This window comes from Oncorhynchus masou, chromosome 31 (assembly GCF_036934945.1).
Source record: "Oncorhynchus masou masou isolate Uvic2021 chromosome 31, UVic_Omas_1.1, whole genome shotgun sequence".
In the NCBI taxonomy this organism is placed as follows: Eukaryota; Metazoa; Chordata; class Actinopteri; order Salmoniformes; family Salmonidae; genus Oncorhynchus; species Oncorhynchus masou.
Genome location: NC_088242.1, coordinates 77916498 through 77937534, shown reverse-complemented (window position 1 = coordinate 77937534; position 21037 = coordinate 77916498). Strand labels below are relative to the sequence as shown.

The 21037-nt window shown below is 43.1% G+C and overlaps 1 protein-coding gene across 1 annotated transcript in view; it reads right to left on the bottom strand.

The window, feature by feature from the left end:
* The window catches only part of cmip (c-Maf inducing protein), a 44964-nt gene that overhangs the window by 5661 nt on the left and 18266 nt on the right, over positions 1 to 21037 (bottom strand). The window contains exons 2-20 of the mRNA XM_064952034.1: positions 14787 to 14912; positions 14646 to 14696; positions 13905 to 14066; positions 13602 to 13643; positions 12807 to 12869; positions 11910 to 11990; positions 11658 to 11761; positions 11386 to 11490; positions 10516 to 10917; positions 6686 to 6751; positions 4328 to 4354; positions 4164 to 4212; positions 3969 to 4076; positions 3759 to 3875; positions 3508 to 3648; positions 3085 to 3132; positions 2721 to 2867; positions 856 to 961; positions 83 to 153 (exon numbers count right to left, since the gene is read on the bottom strand). Coding sequence (XP_064808106.1) covers positions 83 to 153; positions 856 to 961; positions 2721 to 2867; positions 3085 to 3132; positions 3508 to 3648; positions 3759 to 3875; positions 3969 to 4076; positions 4164 to 4212; positions 4328 to 4354; positions 6686 to 6751; positions 10516 to 10917; positions 11386 to 11490; positions 11658 to 11761; positions 11910 to 11990; positions 12807 to 12869; positions 13602 to 13643; positions 13905 to 14066; positions 14646 to 14696; positions 14787 to 14912 — 2016 coding nt within the window. The remainder of the gene's footprint in view (positions 1 to 82; positions 154 to 855; positions 962 to 2720; positions 2868 to 3084; positions 3133 to 3507; positions 3649 to 3758; positions 3876 to 3968; positions 4077 to 4163; positions 4213 to 4327; positions 4355 to 6685; positions 6752 to 10515; positions 10918 to 11385; positions 11491 to 11657; positions 11762 to 11909; positions 11991 to 12806; positions 12870 to 13601; positions 13644 to 13904; positions 14067 to 14645; positions 14697 to 14786; positions 14913 to 21037) is intronic.

Sequence of the window (21037 nt, the reverse complement as noted above, 5' to 3'; positions counted from 1 at the left end):
GAAAGAAGAGACCAAAACAAATGTGATATTTGTTGATATACTAATATGTTCTTGTCAGAGGGGGAATGAAGGTTCATCTTACCTTTAAGTCATCATATGTGTCTGCTGTGAGCTTGGTGCTGTTCATGTTCAAACTGCACAGGCTCTTCATGGCTGGAAGAGACACGCATAAATAAGTCATCGTTCAGACACTGAGTCTACAAAATATTAGGAACAGCTTCCTAATATTGAGTTGCACCCCCCTTTTGCCCTCAGAACAGCCTCAATTTGTCGAAGCATGGACTCTACAAGGTGTTGAAACGTTCCACAGGGATGTTGGCCCACGTTAACTGCAATGATTCCCACAGTTGTGTTAAGTTGGGTATATGTCCTTTGGGTGGTGGACCATTCTTGATACACACGGGAAACTGTTAAGCGTGAAAAACCCAGCAGCATAACAGTTCTAGACAAAAAAAAACGGTGTGCCTGGCACCTACTACCATACCCCGTTCAAAGGCATCTTTTGTTTTTTGACCATTCACCCTCTGAATGGCACACATACGCAATCCATGTCTCAATTGTCTCGAAGGCCAAAAAAAATCCTTCATTAACAGGTCTCCTCCCCTTCATCTATACTGACTGAAGTGAATTTAGCAGTTGACCTCAATAAGGGATCATAGCTTTCACCTGGATTCACCTGGTCAGTTTATGTCATGGAAAGAGTTAGTGTTCCTAATGTTTGTGCACTCAGTGTATACAGAGTTAGGATATTGTGTGGGAAGCCTGATCTATACTGAATGCATGAGGTCGTGTGGCAGGCCAGAAGTATATGGTATGCGAGAAGTATATAGTTAAATGATTGAGACAAGTTCTTACAGCTGAGGGACAGCAGGCCGGCGTCGGTCACGGGTGTCTCACACAGATTCAACACCTGCAGACACGCCAAGTGTTCAGACAGCAACCGCAATCCTGTATCTCCAAACTGAAGGAAAGACAACAGGAAGAATGTCTTTCAAAGTCATGCACAGTATTACTTATCCAATTCAAATAACAACTAAGTGTGTGTGTGTGTATGTGTGTGTGCTAATACTAGTGTGCGTATGTAGGGTAGCAGGTAGCCTAGCGGTTAGAGCGTTGGGCCAGTAACTGAAAGGTCGCTGGTTCGAATCCTTGAGCAGACAAGGTGATAAATCTGCCGATGTGTCCTTGAGCAAGGCACACAATCCTAATTGCTCCTGAAAGTCGCTCTGGATAAGAGCGTCTGCTAAATGGCTAAAATGTTAAATATAAACTGAACAAAAATATAAACGCAACATGTAAAGTGTTGGTTCCATGTTTCATGAGCTGAAATAAGATATGCACAAAAAGATTATTTTAAAAAACACAAATTTGTTTACATCCCTGTTAGTGAGCATTTCTCCTTTGCCAAGATAATCCATACACCTGACAGGTGTGGCATATCAAGAAGCGGATTTAACAGGATGATCATTACAAAGTGCTGGTGCTGTGCTGGTGACAATAAAAGGCCACTCCACTATACTTACACATACAATGCCACAATGCCACAGACGTCTCAAGTTGAGGGAGCGTCCAATTGGCATGCTGACTGCAGGAATGTCCACCAGAGCTTTTGCCAGATAATTGAATGTTTATTTCTGTACCATAAGCCCCCTCCAAAGTTATTTTAGAGAATTTAGCAGCACGTCCAACTGGCCTCATAACTGCAGACCGTGTGTGTGACCACGCCAGCCCAGGACATCCACATCCATCTTCTTTACCTGAGGGACCGTCTGAGACCAGCCACCCAGACAGCTGATGAGACTGTGGGTTTGCACAACCAAATAATTTCTGCACAAACTGTTAGAAATCATCTCAGGGAAGCTCATCTGAGTGTTTGCCATCCTCACTGACTGCAGTTCGACATCGTAACCGACTTCAGTGAGCAAATACTCATATTCGATGGTCACTGGTACGCTGGACAAGTGTGCTCTTAACGGATGAATCCCGGTTTTAACTGTACCGGGCGTGTATGGCGTCATGTGAGTTAGCAGTTTGCTGATGTCAACATAGTGCCCCATGGTGGCGGTGGGGTTATGGTATGGGCAGGCACAAGCTACAGACAACAAACACAATTGCATTTTATTGATGGCAATTTGAATGCACAGATACCATGACACGACCTGATTGTCGTGACATTCATCCGCCTGCCATCACCTCATGTTTCAGCATGATAATGCACGGCCCCATGTCGCAAGGATCTGTACACAATTCCTGGAAGCTGAAAATGACCCAGTTCTTCCATGGCCTGCATATCACCAGACATATCACCCATTGAGCATGTTAGGGATGCTCTGGATCAAAGTGTGCGACAGCGTGTTCCAGTTCCCACCAATATACAGCAACTTTGCACAGCTATTGAAGAGGAGTGGGACAATATTCTACTGGGGAGATGGAGATGTGTCACACTGTATAAGGCAAATGGTGGTCACACCAGATACTGACTGGTTTTCTGATCCACACCCCTACTATTTTTTTTAAAGGTATCTGTGACCAACAGATGCATATCTGTATTCCCAGTCATGTGAAATCCATAGATTAGGGTCTAATGAATTTATTTCAATTGATTGATTTCCTTGTATGAACTGCAACACAGTAAAATCTTTGAAATGGTTGTTGCAGTTTATATTTTTGTTCAATGTACGTGTGTGTGAATACTTGCGATTGTGAGTGTGTGTTCTGACCTGGGTGGACCACAGGTTGAGCTGTTTGAGAGAGGGCAGCTTGATGAGCTGTTCAGCACAGGCACTGGTGACGTTGGTAAAGGCAAGACTCAGGTTCTCCAGATTCCCAAAGGAGCCAGAGCTCAGTAGCCTTGCAAGGTCTGCATCCTACAGAGAGACAGAAAGACATGGTCGGACACAGAGGCAGCGAGAGACATAATAAAGCTGTTTGAGTTTAATTGAGACGGAGGGTCTGGGAGAGACATGAAGAAAAAAGAAACCAAATCCTACCAAATTTGAACATTTAGTTAATCATATGTTCATATGAAGGAAAAACAAAGAACCTTTAAGGGAATGGGAGCAGCATAATAAAAGCCAATCTCACCGTAGACTTGGAGGGCAGAGTAAGTCGGGTTGGGCCTCCTTTTCTTTGCTGAGGGAGAAAGGGAAACAAAAACATTGACTGATTACAGCAGGCATTGCAGTTCCTCATTCAGACAGCAGGTGGTGTCTGTGAACAATGTGCCACTGATGAAATATATGAGGTCTTTTAAATTAGATAAAGGGTTAATATTTCCATGAAGTAACAACAGAGAAAGATTAGGTAACACAGAAGAATGAATAGATATCTCTAGCTGTGTCGACTGTGTAGAGTAGTAACAGTTTTAACTGAGCAGATACTACAGCTGTCCTCTGACGAACCAGATATCTAGTTTATTTTGCGGAAACATTGCAGAATAATTGTGAACGCGGTGCGAGGTTGAGCGTGTGGTGTTTGAGCCTTTGTTGGTTTACAGTAGTAACTCACCAGCTCTTTGAGCTCCCTCTGCCGGTCACACAGCTGCTCGTACATGTGAAGGCCCACCGGAGTGCTCTCCAGGGTGGAGATGATCTGCAGCTGGGTGTCCTTGTTCTCCATGATGTTGTACTCCAGCATCAGACACAGGATCTGAAACACACACACTTGGGTCACTTCTGCTTCCTGTACACTTATAACTCTCTGCCACACACTCACACACTAATTAAAACTGGTCAGCTCTGTGCTACGGGTGCACACACCTCAACCATGGTTTGGTTCCCACGCAGAGCCAGGAGCATGCAGGGTCCAAGCTTGTTTTCAGCCAGGGACAGGAGGAACTTCTTCGTTTTGTAGCAGGAACCCATAAGGATGTGGACCTGGAGGAGAGAATCAAAGGTCAAGTCCAGCCAATTAGAACAGAAGGTGGCATGAGGGTTAGGATTATTAGGGTAAGAACACCAAACACTCACCATGCTGGCGAAGAGCTCCCCATCATCATCGCAGGCCACACCCCCTGGACTGTAGAGCTGGAACCAACCGTCCTTTCCAGAGCGCACACTGAGCAGACAGGAGTGGACCTGCAACAAGCACACAACCATGAGTACCACACACCCCAACCTAGAACAGAACAAGTGTGAAACAGTGATTAATAGAGCCACACTCACTTCCTGTCTGGGGTCTTCTGCAAACCTCTGAATAACATATTTCAGCTCTCTGTTCAAACAAACAGACAGGTCAGGCACAATCCTCAAGCTTTCCTTACAGATTCATCTGGACGGTAACTGAATATAACATTCATTAAATAAACGTCATGGCTGTAGATACTTACTTTGTGAACTTGGCATGTGCAAGGGCCCTAAAGAGGAGAGCGGTAAGAATAATCATTAAAACATGTAATACACTAATCATGATGAAATGGAAAATAACACATTTAAACACTTCTACCATGTTTACACTCAAACATGCAGTAAGGTATTGAACAGATAGCAGCTGGATTGCATAGGAAATACAGACCGTTTTTGTTGTTGGTTTGAACGTATCTTCAAAACACACAAATAAATACATGTCCATGTGAAGCTCTTAGGGTGTGTGTGGGGGTTCTGTCTGACTCATTCATTCTGGGAGTTGTGTCAGAGTGTTTTGCCCTTTCTAACGACGCCTGAATGCTTAGATGAGGCTCTGGTGCACAGGTGAGCAGCAGGTGAGTCTCCCGGCTGTGACAACAACAGTCCTCTTTAGGTGACTGGTAATGAGGGCCAGGGCCGAGGAGCCAATTACAGCAGCAAGCCCGGAGCCCATTCCATCCCCCAGCAGGGCCCCTCAGCAGCACACCCACGTCAACACCAATCCCAGGATCCTACACCTCAGAGAGAGGCCCTCACCCACAGTCCCAGCCGTGGGTGAGGGCGAACTTATGGGCGATTCACAATATATACTGTGTATAATTTTTTATCTAAATAAGTTTTGTTGTACAATTCAGGGGCAATCGCCATACCCTAGCTCAAGACCAAAAATGTAAAAGGCCATTAAAAAAAAGAAGTAGGCTATAAAAATTGTTGACAAAAAAAGTTGACTAAAATCATTCCAATCACAATTAAAATGCAACGACAGTTAAGCGTATTGTGAGCTGCCTTTAGGACCATGCGGAGAGTCGCTCTGAGAAGCTGCCAGCCTACATGCTTTTCTCTCACTAAGAAAGTAGAAAGCAGAAACTGTGTCAGACAGTTTGCTTTGCCGGTCTGCCGTTAAGGCAGTGCGCCGATGGCTCTGAATTTAATGTCGGCATTTGAACTAGGCCTTGGAAGTCTCACGGCCAGCTGTTTTATTCACCGGTTAATTTCACATTGATGTCAACATAGGCGATAGGCTTGGGGTAGTTAAGAATCACCGAAATTTTTAAAAAATTGCTATATAAAATGACTTGTGCATATACATAAAAATACAAATGAAAAATACTACACCAAAGAAGATCATTAGCATGTTTTAAAACGAGCCTACCAGATAACTGATTGTTGCGTTGCAGCGGTCAGTAGAAAACAGTTAAATAGGCCTAGGCAAATCACAATGTTTAAAAATACAATTGTAGGAAAAACAGCTTAGAAAGCAATGGCTATTAATGAAATGAGAAAACAAAGAAAAGACTAAATCGGTTTCCAGTTATCAAAATGATCAACAGTAGCCTCTCTTATTGGAACCAGCGGAGAGCGTCGGCCATATCGATATCGCTGACCTCAACAAACACCTTTGGGATGAATTGTGATGCCTACTGCGAACCAGACCTCATCGGTCAATATCAGCGCCCGACCTCACTAATGCTTGTGTCTGAACCGAAGCAAGTCCCCGCAGCAACGTTCCAACATCTAGTGGAAAGCCTTTCCAGAAGATGTTATACCAGCAAAGGGGGGACCAACTTCATATTAATGCCCAAGATTTTGGTATGAGATATTCAACGAGCTGGTGTCATACTTTTAGCCATGTAGTGTATATAACGTTATATTGGTTGCAAGAATTCTGTATAATAATTTAAATTAAACTGGGTATCAGTTCATAAACCATGTGCAATGGAGTCGGTACATCGAAAATCTCTTCCCAACTATTTTGGCATCTGTATGGCACAGCTGTCAATTTTTGGGTCCTTAAATTAAACTGGTATACTTTTTTATTCATTACAATTTTCTTCAACCAATTTTGGTCTTTAATGCTGGGCCAACAGACAAGTTCCTTACTTTCTCCTACTTCCACTTGCCTCTTCGATGTTTGCAGTAATGCTGCAATTAGTTGGTTGTAATTTTGGAAAGAGCAGACATGTACATATTATTTTGCTAGCTGCATGTGTGATACAACTCCACCAGTCATAATTATGACATCATTTACAAAGATTATACTTTTCATTTTATCAATTAGTATATTTGAGTTTAACAGTAATATTTGTTCTGTCTTTTCTGGTTAAACTGAAATTGCAACCAACTTTCTTGTTTTAAAAATAGCGATATTGTGGAGATGATTTCATTTTCAAATAACTGAAAGTGAATGGTTGTAATCTGAATGAAGGGAAAAAGGCCATGGTTGAACACGGGGTCAGCAATTCTTATTAATCTGCTAGAGAACCAGTTTGGATTTAAGTATAGCTTCTGTAAGACTGAAGAATTTAGTGAGATGTCTAATGCTTTAAGGGCAGTATACTTACTCTTTGGGGAAGGGGATGGGCTGCAGCAGACTGGCCAGGGCTGGTCTCCAGTCATCGTAGTCAGACCTGAATGGTTGGAGAGAGAAAGTGAATGATAGAAAGAGGTACACAACAGAAAGGGGTACACAGAATGAGAGCAAAGGGCTGGTCACCAAGGGAATCACAAGAGGTAACCTGAGTATAGTCCCATGATGCCAAAAAATCCATTAATTCAAATGGTACGAGGATCAGATTCATGTCTGTTAAGTAACAGTGTCATTGTTACAGACACACTATTTAGTTCATTCTCCCTATTCCCACACACATAATATAACATCTTGCTCGACAACGTCACGTCCATGTCATCCATCCATTCAGAGAGACACACAGCAGCACTCCCTCCTTTCGAATGATTCCCCAGTAGGACAGAGTCAGCAGCTGTGTCCAGCTGCTCAGCACAGCCCACACAGATAGCACCACATATTCATTCTTGTTTACACTTAGGGCTTTTTCACCTAATTTTGTTTGCAGGGATTTTTCTGACATTGAAATCCTTGGACGGGCAGGGCCTATGCATTTTCTTTGGGCCACATATGCTCGCTCATAACAGTGAATAGAGACAAATAGAGAAGAAAAAATATATATTTATATATACAGTGCCCTCCATAATTATTGGGACAGTGAAGCCTTCTCTTTTTTTGGCTCTATACTTAACTATTGATTTGGAATCAAACAATGACTATAACGGTAAATTGCAGACTGTCAGCTTTAATTTGAGCGTATTTCCATCCATATCGGGTGAATTGTTAAGAAATTACAGCACTTATTGTACACCCATATTAGGGGAGAAAAAGTATTGGGACAAATTCACTTGCGTATTAAAAAGTTATGTATTTGGTCCCATATTCATAGCACTCAATGACTACGTCAAGTTTGTTACTCTACAAATTGGTTGGATGCATTTGCTGTGTGTTTTGTTTGTGTATGATTTGTGTTTCTGTAATAAACTGTATACATGTATATTAATTAAATAGATTATCGGGATCGAAAAATGCTTTCAGTGTCAATTTAAAAGACTAAAAGAGATCAAGTATGTAGGGAAGATAATGGGCCTACAATACCAGTCAAAAGTTTGGACACAGCCACTCATTCCAGGTTTTTTGGGGCTTTTTTGGGCCTTTTTTTGGGCTCCCGAGTGGCGCAGTGGTCCAAGGCACTACATCGCAGTGCTAGAGACATCACTACACCCTGGTTCGAATCCAGGCTGTATCACAACCGGCCGTGATTGGTAGTCCCATAGGGCGGCACACAATAGCTGTAAAACAAAATGTTGAGTAAGTCAAGGGGTATGAATATTTTCTAAAGGGACTCTACATAGAGTTGTAGGAAATCAGCTTTAAAAAATGTCTTGGCTCCTTGGAGAAATGTGTACAATTGCAGGAAAATGGTCTGCAAGTCTTAAGTGCCTTCCCATCTCTTCAGAGGAGCTCTGTCAGAGTCACCATCGGGTTTCTTGGTCACCTCCCTGACCAAGTCCCTTCTCCCCCAAATGCTCAGTTTGGCCAGGCGGACAGCTCTAGGAAGAGTCTGGTTCCAAACTTCTTCTATTTAAGAATGATGGAGGCCACTGTGTTCCTGGGGACCTTCAATGCTTTGGTACCCTTCTCCAGATCTGTGCCTCGACAAAATCCTGTCTCGGAGCTCTATGGACAATTCCTTCGACCTCATGGCTTGGTTTTTGCTCCGACATGCACCGTCAACTGTGGGACTTTATATAGAAAGGTGTGTGCTTTCCAAATCATGTCCAATCAATTGAATTTATCACAGGTGGACTCCAATCAAGTTGTAAGAACATCTCAAGGATGATCAATGGAAACAAGATGCATCGGCGCTAAATTTCGAGTCCTATAGCAAAAGGTTTGAATACTTATGTAAATAAGGTATTTCTGCCTTTTATATTTAATACATTTGCAAAACATTCTAAAAACCTGCTTTCAATTTGTCATTATGGGTTATTGTGTGTAGATTGCTGAGGATTGTATTTTTTTATCCATTCAGAATAAGGCTGTAACGTAACAAAATGTGTAAAAGTCCAGGGGTCTGAATATTTCCTGAAGGCACTGTAGGCCTATCAGACTGGCCTACCATAAAAGACAATGGAGAAAATGCATCCCATAACATTTTAACATGGAAATAGATGTTCTACCATTTAGCCTACAGTAGCAGCCAATGTGTGTGGTTCAATGTAGGACTACATTCAATGAGACTTAAGAAATAAAACATGTAGAGATTGACATTAACCTGTTTATCCACTTGTCTTTCAGACAAATGAGGTGACTGAAAATGTTGTGTTGTTTGATGCAAGAAACCAGTTTACAAAATGTACTTAATTATTCCCATAACATTATAACAGAGAATCAGACACATTATGATACTCTCTGCCTATTGGCTACTTAGCTTATTTAAGCCTGTCTCAAAATACAACAATGCCCCTTTCAGACAGAAAAAAAATGCTCTTTCCCTGACTCGCTTTTCAAAAGATATCTAGTAATGTACATGTTTTGTGCTCTTGTAGGAAGCAATCACTCCCCCATTGCTGACTAGAAATGAGCCATAACTGGGATAATAACTCACTTACTAGGAAAGAATATGAAGAAATGTACACACCTGGCTACATGCAGCTCTTGCTTTGATCTCAAACAAGTGCATCTACTCGCCACCAGTCATGCTGTAAACACAGTCCAGTTCAAAGTGAATGGCACAGATCCTTATATGGCAATGGTCTATTTGCTTATAGGTATACTGCAGCTCTGATTGGTTATGGTGCACCAGTCTGTGTAGAGTGTAGGCCTGATTAGTCCCTGTCAATGCAATAGAATCCTACTCCAATGCACTCTGCCGACAAGAAAATATTTTGCTTAGTTTGTTTTGTTTCGATATGTTACATTGAAAGTGTCTAATATTGAGTTGATTCGATCACAAGTCACACAAAGGGAAACGTTGATAGTGTTAACTAGAAAGATGAGAAGTTCAATCTCGCACTTCTCTGCGCGGTCTGATACTTCTGCGTGGCAGTCCTGGGGGAGCTGCATGCCCGCGCGCAGCTTAGAGGGAACATTGGCCCCAACCTTCATATTACTTCCGCTTTGTAACATGTGTGAGGAAACTGTGATATGCAGCCAACAAAGGAGACATGACTCTGCATCAGATGCGCTCATAAATGCACACCGCTACACACAAAACGTTTCAGAGATATCAAGTTACAATATTGCAGCATTTAATCAAATGCTTGCAGTCAAACAACCGATAATACTGCGCACCTCTGATTCTTTTCCTGTGTTTCGACCAGACTGCGTTTTCACCTGCAGCGAACTGCACCACAGTATGAATGGAATGGCACCGAGACCACCCTATTTGAACAAACCACAGTGTGTTGTCACCCGAGTGCAGGTTGTGTTCTGTCCAAACAAACCGAATGTAGTGGGTAAAAGTACCAGAGTAAGAAAAAAACCCTGCTTAAAACAAACTTGGTGTGAAAGCCCCCTTAGACACACACAGACATAGTAAGGCAGGCAGTAAGGGAGAGGCATTATAGGGCCGAGACGATACTCGTTTCCTTGCCTGATATTAACAAAACATGAAGCAGATTTAACTTCTTTAGAAAAACAGCCCTGATGTTGGAAACAGAGTCATATTTATTTATTTTCCAAGCTATAGCACTATATTTTACATACAGCAGGTTTTTAAAGGACCAAAGAGTTTGTTCTGCTTTGTGTTTTCATTTTTTCCAAGGAAAAAGTATTGCTATACTGATTTCGTCACAGCCCTAAGTAACAGTAGTGGTAACTCACAGCATTTTGAGGATGAGTGCGAAGCAGCCCAACACGCGGTCGGCCTGGGCAGGCAGCTGGATTGACAGGGCGTTGAGGGCGGGGCTGACCAGCAAACAGTCGATCAGATTGGGCTCACTGTCGCTTCCCGCTGGACCCTTCCGCCTGGCGTTGGCAGTGTTGTTGTTGCGTTCCAACTCCACCAGGATCTCACTGGAGTTGACGATGGAGGGCGGGGGAGAGAGGGGCAGTGTGGGAGAAGGGCAGAGCGGAGCTGAGGGGGGAGGGGAGAGGGGCAGCAGGGACGTTGGTGGAGGTGTGGGGGGCTCTGGGCGCAGCAGGCGGAGGGGCAGGGGGGGTTTACGCTCATTCTGTTGCTGGCAGCCGTTCCTGATCTCCTTCAGACTTGGGGAGTTGTCCCGGCTAGACAGCGAGAGAGTGGGCAAGAGGAGAGAGAGATATTTATGGAGAGGGGGCAATATTGTGTAAGAGAGGAATGGAGAAAGTCACTGTATCACACATTGAATAATAATTTCAAGACTACAACATTGAGGTCCATAGTAAGAATGCATATCATTCTGTTGGGGTTGTATGTCTCTGTTACAACCCCTGTGTATTTAGAGGGAGAGTGAGGAGAGCCATGTATCCGAGCGATGATTCTCTGTCACGGAAATTTAGCAAATGTCCTCTCACGGGGGCTGAGGACCCAGTGGCTCAGGGTGATGATGTTATGATAACCAATTAGATGACTCATTACTCAAGTCAACATCTCATTTAAAATGTTTAAAGGAGAGGAGAATAGCCCATGCTAACTTGGGAGGTTTATTTGGCCATTGAATCTAGTCTGTGTGGTGGTTCTACAGAACACTACAGTAACAGTACATCACTCACCTGTTGATTAACTCCTCGTAGCAGGAGTAGATGGCAGCCAGGCACACCGCCACCAGGTTGGGCAGGACGCGGGGGTGAGGGCATTGCCCGGAGGGACCATGCATGCTGAAACACAGCCACACACACAATCAGCATTCAATACCCTAAACACCCTCCATCGAACGTGGAGAAAACACAAAATAAACAAGGGGGTACAGTTGATATATCTAGGTCCTGAGTGTTGGGTTGGTAGAGAAAATCCCAGTCCTAAAAACATGTTGTCACTGACTCACCTGTGAATGAATTTCTTCACGACCTCCATCCCAGCGTTGAGCTCATTTAGAGCTAAAATGTACTCTTGAGTGAAGAGACGCAGTCTGGGGCATTTCCCAAAGTCCTGACAGAGAAATAAACATGGGGATAGAGAGGACAAGAGGCAGTATAGTGAGCTTTGACTCACTCCAATATATGACCACAGGAGAAAACAGACATAAACAAACTGAGCGTGACCCTTGACAGGAAATAAGATGGAAAACTCAGCTCACCATGTTGTGTTTGAGGATTCTCTGGACCACAGGGGTGAACACTTCAATCACAACCATCGACCGCGGACGCTCCCGACAGTGCTGCACAAACACACAAACACCATTTAACAGTAGCTAGATGTCCATCCAATTTGCGACAGATTTTCATGTCAATATTCTAAAATCCGCATAAACAAAATATGCACATTTTCCCACCAGTGGTGGGAGTTCATTAGAAGTTTTAATCTATAACCTAATAAACTGTATGGTTTCCCAAGTCGTACTGGGAGGACCACACACTCCATGTCATCACGTGACTCCAATTTTACTTCGATATGATGGCTATTATATCAATATTTGCACATACAGGGGCCATTTCTCGCGTAATTGATTTTACTGGCATAAAAAGATCACACCATATCAAACTAACAAATGATCTGTCGGCATTTATAAAATTGTACCGAAACGCTGTTTCCATCTCAGCCGTCTAAATGTTCTATTAACTAGGCCCGGAAAAACTAACTGTGCTGTTAATGATAGCCATGGTTGTAAAGAGTTTAAATCTTCTGCTCCAACAATGGCCCTAGGGGGAGGGACGTCAGTGTGTTTGATTCCTCAAGTCCTACCGGGCCTAGATCTCGGATCCTCTGTCTCGCAAAAACACACAAGACCGCCCTCTTGACAATGCCTAAAGGCCTCTACACACTTCATGCAAACTACGCTCCGTCGCTCTGTTTGCATAGGGTGTAGGGCCCTTCAGCCAGCTACGCCACCGAAAAGCTAGCAATTCTATGGGGCGGGTGGAGGCATTTCTAGCTGAGTAGTGAGATTACCACTTGCACTAACTAAGGGCAAAGACAGTTATGAGATATGATTCTGACAACAGGTTGAGGTGAAATGTTTGGACCCCATCTTTACCTTGCAGAAGAACTCACACAGGTCCGGTGGAGGGTGGTTCTTTTCCAGGAGAGGAGCAATGGCCTAGGGACACACAGAGATACCAGAGACAGGACTGATCAATACAACTTCACAATTTCCCCAGCCATGCTATCTTGTATTTACAATGGCCCTTTGCCAGCAACCTGTCATGGGCTAATAAACTCTGCTAACCTAGTATAATTCCCAAGAGTTAGTGCAGAAGTCAACTTAAAAGTACACAGCTGTCCCTATTATCCTCTAGGGCTGTATTATCTTAGCTCTCAATTCGCCTCAAGACAGGTAAATAAGGTGAGCAGCTGTTCGTATGCAACAAGTGTAGATTTAACTATACCTCGTGTGCTGTAACAGTTTAATAATGCAATCATCCTATGATTCAAGTGGCCAGGGTCCATGGGGGTATGGACACAAACACATCCAGATGAATACACCATTACACTGTAACAATAGTAAGTGGGCATAATCTGACAGCATCCACACGAACACCAGTGGGTGCCGCTGCTACGGAGTAGCTGTCCATCATCAAAGCTGCTATCCAGGGGCCTATTTCTAACCTGCTCGACACGCCTTCTGAGCTGCAATAATAGGCAAAAATTTTTTGCAGTCTCAGCAATTTGACCAGGTTTTACCTGTCGAACAGGTCACTTTTACTAAACTTCGCCATTGCTAAACTACAAAATTGTTTCTGTCCAGTCACTGACATAATAATATGGCTATTTACAGTGACAGGAAGCTGGCGTTCTAGAAGCTAGTGCTTCCATTCCCCTTTAAACTCACCACAATGATGTTCTCATGGTCCTGAGAGCTGAGGTTGGTGTTCTGGGAAGGCAGAGGGGACATCAGAAGTGGGACAGGTATGATCAGAGAGCGAGAGCAGACAAACAAATTGAATAGAGCCACTCCCAAACTGACGAACAGTTCTGACTCTGCCAAACAGCAGGCATCTGTGTGTTTTGAGCTGAGCTCCCAGCAGCAGGTGTGTGTATTGTAGTGTGTGTATTATAGTGTGTGTATTGTAGTGTGTGTGTGTGTGAGATGACTGCGGGCGTGCGTGTGTGTGAGGCCAGCAGATGGGCATACCTCGGCCAGCAGGGTGGAGATGATTTGCAGCGGGGCCTGGTGAATGGACTCGTCCTGCAGGGGAGAGGTCAAGGCCATGTCCACCAGTGATCTGATCTCCTTCAGAACCACCTCCCAGCGACTCGGGTTGTTCAGAACCTTACGGTACTTATAGATCTTTTTCTGGTTAGAAAATAGAGGCACACACATAACCACATACAGATTAACTACAATAGGCTTCAAGCCTTTGGGACACAATATGTTGCTTTATAGGCTTATCAAACCAATGCAAAGATACATGAGGGAAATGCATGCATTACAGGACGAATGCATCTGAGGCCCCTGGGCATCGACCTCCGAGGGTGCCCCAAATAAGAAAAAAATTATTTGATTTAATCATATTTAAATAAAAAGTAACTTTCAAAACATTTGTGCAGTTTTATAATGCTATTCTACACATTTTGTCATGAGGCCAAGAGAAAATGTTTCAGTTTTAAGGCAAGTTTCCTGCTATTCTACACATTTTGCCTTGAAGTTATGAGAACATTTTGGAATTGTAAAGCACATTTCCTTTAATTCTACACATTTTCCTATCACATGCTATTTGGGGAGCCCCCGACCACCAGTGGGACCCCTTCCCACGTGCCCTGCCCATGCAGCTCTCTATGTAGCCTACAAATAAAATCTCTGTGCAAAGTACTGTGAGTCTTGTTGAACCCCCATGAACACAAACCAATGAATACGTCATCATAGTAATCCTACCTTCCACTGCAGGGAATGAAACCACTGGTCCCGCAGATAGCTGTTGGCTGCCTGTTAGGGCACACAGACCATCAGGTAACAGATCGAAAGCACACATGCACGTCATGTTACATGAAGAGGGAGGGAGGGTACAGGGCATACCTGCAGGAGGACGGTGCCCCCGGGGAAGCTGAGCTGCACACAATATTTGGGGGCATTATCCCAGGAGAGCAGCTGCAGGTCCTCTATGGTACTGTAGGACAGGGCAGCCTCCATGTACCCCGTGGGCTAGAGACCATGAGAGAAATAATGTCAACCACTCATTCGTACATGCTACACACGCAGGCTGCACATTTGAATAGACAAATACAAGGCTAACAGACAGGCTATCACAGTGTTCCAAATAATTTCTCATTGGGAAGTCATAATGATCACAGTACTGATGACCAATGTTTCCTCAAAGCTGCGCACAGAAGAAATATCAGAGCGGGCAGAGAAGCACGAGATTGAACTTCACTCAACTTTCTTGAGTTTTCCACTCTTAACACTATCAACCTCTCTCTTTACTGTGGGAATTGTGATCGAATTAACACAATATTAGCCACTTTCAATGCAACATACCAAAACAAACTACTATGCAATACTTAATATGTAAAACTAATTATGTAAGAGATTTTGTTGTGGGCAGAACGCACGGAGTAGGATTCTATCTTTGAAAAACGAGTCAGGTAAAGAGCTTTTTTTCCTGTAAGGGGCAGTTGGGTTTTGAGACAGGCTTGAATAAGCTAAGTAGCCAATATCCATAATGGTAATGTAATAATGATGCATTTTAAACTGTTTTTTTTGTTGCATCAAACACCACAACAACATTTTTAGTCACCTTGTCTGAAGGACAAGTGGATAAACAGGTTAATGTCCAGCCCTGCATGTTCAAAAAAATAAAAAAGTCTAATGGAATGTAATCCTACGTCGAACACAACACACAGGCTGAACAATTGAACAGCTATTGCCATGTTAAAATGTTATTGGATGCATTTTCTTCATTGTTTTTGATGGTAGGCTACTCTGTTAGGACTACATTATGATCAAATAGCCCCAGAAGCCTACTTGACCACTGTTAAAACTAACTTAAAGCAGGTACAGCCTCAGTGTTCACAGTAAACGTGCGTCGGAAGTTGCACAGAATTTTCACAACATTCATGTTTGCGCTCAGCAGACCTGAAATTTGCCCAGTGATGGAAATAATTAGAAGAGGCATTGCTGACGACTTGTACAAGGCAGTATTCAACACCCAACATAGCTGTCCATAGAGCACAGGGATGGGCAACTTTGATGGGGGTGGGGTCATATTTTTACGTTCAAAACATTTAAAAAAAAGTGTTTTAACATTTAACGTCAATTATGTAGAAACACGTAAACTCTGATTTATTTCATATTTTCACATATGTTGTAGCTTAAATCCTAATTTCCATCATCTGAGGTTTTTGTGTTGTGCCCTCCATCAGTTGAGACACAACATGCTCTTGAATACAGGGTGGGTGTCATTTCAGTCAAACAAAGAAAATGTACAGAATGGACCTATCACTAAAAACACTGCAATTTAGTTGGTACAGGTACACTATTGAAATTTATTTGAAATTTCAACTTCTAATTACTACTACAAATATGGCCCACGGTCCACCCACTGCTGAATGTCAACTTAAAGTGGTCATGACTATTCTAGTATCTATATTTCTATGATTTCAATGGGATTTCTATGGAAGATTGAAAGCATAATTTAAAAGAGATATTCCCATTCAAGTCAACATTCTCTGATGTACATTTATTTGACAAAAAATGACACCCACCCTGTATTCAAAAGCATGTTGTGTCTAAAGTAGGGTCTAAGCTAGAACATATACACAAATCTTTATATCTATATATAGTACCAGTCAAAGGTTTGGACAAGCCTACACTTTCAAGGGTTTTTCTTAATTTTTTACTATTTTCTACATTGTAGAATAATAGTGAAGACATCAAAACTATGAAATAACATATATGAAATCATGTTGTAACCAAAACAGTATTATCAAATCAAAATATATTTTATATTTGAGATTCTTCAAATAGCCACCCTTTGCCTTGATGACATCTTTGCACACTCTCTCAACCAGCTTAATGAGGGGGTCACCTGGAATGCATTTCAATTAACAGGTATGCCTTGTTAATTTGTGGAATTAGAACAGCTCAAATAAGCAAAGAGAAACAACAGTCCATCATTACTTTTAGACATGAAGGTCAGTCAATACGGAGAATTTGAAGAACTTTGAAAGTTTCTTCAAGTGCAGCCGCAAAAACCATCAAGCACTATGATGAAACTGGCTCTCATGAGGACCGCCACAGGAAAGGAAGACCCAGAGTTACCGCTGCTGCAGAGGACAAATTCATTAGAGTTACCATCTACAGAAATTGCAGCCCAAATAAATGCTTCAAAGCTCAAGTAACAGACACATCTGAACATCAACTGTTCAGAGGAGACTGTGAATCAGGCCTTCATGGTCAAATTGCTGCAAAGAAACCACTACTAAAGAACACCAATAAGAACAGATTCTTCCTTGGGCCAAGAAACACAGTCAATGGACATTAGACTTGTGGAAATTTGTCCTTTGGTCTGGAGTCAAAATTTGACATTTTTGGCTCCAACCTCTGTGTCTTTGTGAGATTCGGTGTGGGTGAACAGATGATCTCCACATGTGTATTTCCCACCGTAAAGTATGGAGGAGGAGGTGTTATGGCGTGGGGATGCTTTGCTGGTGGCACGGTCTGTGATTTATTTAGAATTCAAGGCAAACTTACCCAGCATGGCTACCACAGCAATACTCCATCCCATCAGGGTTGGGCTTAGTGAGACTATCATTTGTTTCTCAACAGGACAATGACCCAACACACATCTAGGCTGTGTAAGGGCTATTTTTCCAAGAAGGAGAGTAATGGAGTGCTGCGTCAGATGACCTGGCCTCCACAATCCCCCGACCTCAAGCAAATTGAAATGGTTTGGGATGAGTCGGACCGCAGAGTGAAGGAAAAGCAGCAAACAAGTGCTCAGCATATGTGGGAACTCCTTCAAGACTGTTGGAACACTGCTGAGGGGACTTGCTTCCATTCAGCCACAAAGGCATTAGTGAGGTCAGGCACTGATGTTGGGCGATTAGGCCTGGCTCGCAGTCGGTGTCACAATTCATCCCAAAAGTGTTTGTTGGGGTTGATGTCAGGGCTCTGTGCAGGCCAGTCAAGTTATTCCAGACCAATCTCGACAAACCATTTCTGTATGGACCTTGCTTTGTGCACGGGTGCATTGTCATGCTGATACAGGAAAGGGTCTTCCCCAAACTGTTGACAAAGTTGGAAGCACAGAATAGTCTAGAATGTCATTGTATGCTGCAGATTTAAGATTTCCTTCACTGCAACTAAAGATCCTGAACCATGAAAAAACAGCCCCAGACCATTATTCCACCTCCACCAGACTTTACAGTTGGCACTATGCATTGGAGCAGGTAGCGTTCTCCATGCACCCGCCAAACCCAGATTCGTCCATCAGACTGCCAGATGGTGAAGCCTGATTCATTACGACTGGACTGCCGACGTGATCGCACGATTTGGTCTCAACCGGCTATTCTGTTACGATGTCACCGAAGAACCATCTGCTATCCCCAGCCCGCTAGCTTTCTGAACGCTGTGTCCCCTGCTCACCTAGCGTAAGTGACTACAGAACGGCACCCTGACTCACCTATTGCTGCTCTTTTGACCCAATGATCACTCGGCTACACAGCTGATGCCCCCTGGATGGTTTCAATAATACGGTACCTAATTTTGTTTACATGCCTGCCCCAGCTTCGAACTCAAGTCCTGTATGTACATAACTGACCCGCTTTGCACATTCATCACCATTTACCCATTGTTGTCTTGGCTCTCCTGATCAACACCTGTGATTGCTTATTGCCTTTCTCTCATGTCAATATGCCTTATCTATTGCTGTCTTGGCTAGTTCTTATTGTTTAATTTCACTGTAGAGCCCTCAGTCCTGCTCAACATGCATTAGATACAGTGCCTTGCGTAAGTATTCGGCCCCCTTAAACTTTGCGACCTTTTGCCACATTTCAGGCTTCAAACATAAAGATATAAAACTGTATTTTTTTGTGAAGAATCAACAACAAGTGGGACACAATCATGAAGTGGAACGACATTTATTGGATATTTCAAACTTTTTTAACAAATCAAAAACTGAAAAATTGGGCATGCAAAATTATTCAGCCCCTTTACTTTCAGTGCAGCAAACTCTCTCCAGAAGTTCAGTGAGGATCTCGGAATGATCCAATGTTGACCGAAATGACTAATGATGATAAATACAATCCACCTGTGTGTAATCAAGTCTCCGTATAAATGCACCTGCACTGTGATAGTCTCAGAGGTCCGTTAAAAGCGCAGAGAGCATCATGAAGAACAAGGAACACACCAGGCAGGTCCGAGATACTGTTGTGAAGAAGTTTAAAGCCGGATTTGGATACAAAAAGATTTCCCAAGCTTTAAACATCCCAAGGAGCACTGTGCAAGCGATAACATTGAAATGGAAGGAGTATCAGACCACTGCAATTCTACCAAGACCTGGCCGTCCCTCTAAACTTTCAGCTCATACAAGGAGAAGACTGATCAGAGATGCAGCCAAGAGGCCCATGATCACTCTGGATGAACTGCAGAGATCTACAGCTGAGGTGGGAGACTGTCCATAGGACAACAATCAGTCGTATATTGCACAAATCTGGCCTTTATGGAAGAGTGGCAAGAAGAAAGCCATTTCTTAAAGATATCCATAAAAAGTGTCATTTAAAGTTTGCCACAAGCCACCTGGGAGACACACCAAACATGTGGAAGAAGGTGCTCTGGTCAGATGAAACCAAAATTGAACTTTTTGGTAACAATGCAAAACGTTATGTTTGGTGTAAAAGCAACACAGCTCATCACCCTGAACACACCATCCCCACTGTCAAACATGGTGGTGGCAGCATCATGGTTTGGGCCTGCTTTTCTTCAGCAGGGACAGGGAAGATGGTTAAAATTGATGGGAAGATGGATGGAGCCAAATACAGGACCATTCTGGAAGAAAACCTGATGGAGTCTGCAAAAGACCTGAGACTGGGACGGAGATTTGTCTTCCAACAAGACAATGATCCAAAACATAAAGCAAAATCTACAATGGAATGGTTCAAAAATAAACATATCCAGGTGTTAGAATGGCCAAGTCAAAGTCCAGACCTGAATCCAATCGAGAATCTGTGGAAAGAACTGAAAACTGCTGTTCACAAATGCTCTCCATCCAACCTCACCTCACTCGAGCTGTTTTGCAAGGAGGAATGGGAAAAAATTTCAGTCTCTCGATGTGCAAAACTGATAGAGACATACCCCAAGCGACTTACAGCTGTAATCGCATCAAAAGGTGGCACTACAAAGTATTAACTTAAGGGGGCTGAATCATTTTGCACGCCTAATTTTTCATTTTTTGATTTGTTAAAAAAGTTTGAAATATCCAATAAATGTCGTTCCACTTCATGATTGTGTCCCACTTGTTGTTGATTCTTCACAAAAAAATACTGTTTTATATCTTTATGTTTGAAGCCTGAAATGTGGCAAAAGGTTGCAAAGTTCAAGGGGGCCGAATAGTTTCGCAAGGCACTGTATCTCTTTTGTCCCACCCCACACACATGCAGAGACCTCACCTGGCTTAACTGGTGCCTCAAGAGACGAAACCTCCCTTATCTTCACTCAACGCATAGGTTTACCTCCACTGTACTCACATCCTACCATACCCATACATTGTGCCCTGAATCTATTCTACCACGCCCAGAAATCTGCTCCTTTTACTCTCTGTTCCCAACGCAGTTGACAACCAGTTCTTATAGCCTTTATCTGGACTCTTATCCTACTCCTCTGTTCATCTGGTGATGTAGAGGTTAACCCAGGCCCTGTAGGCCCCCAGATACACTCCTATTCCCTAGGCGCTATCATTTGCTGATTTCTGTAACTGTAAAAGCACTGGTTTCATGCATGTTAACATCAGAAGCCTCCTCCTTTATTCACTGCTTTAGCACACTCCGCCAACCCTGATGTCCTAGCCGTGTCTGAATCCTGGCTTAGGAAGGCCACAAAAGATTCTGTAATTTCCATCCCCAACTACAACATTTTCTGTCAAGATAGAACTGCCAAAGGGGGTGGAGTTGCAATCTACTGCATGCTACCCAGGTGTGTGCCCAAACAGTTTGAGCTTCTACTTTTAAAAAGCCACTTTTCCAGAAATAAGTCCCTCACTGTTGGCACTTGTTATAGACCCCCCTCAGCCCCCAGCTGTGCCCTGGACACCATATGTGAATTAATTGCCCCCC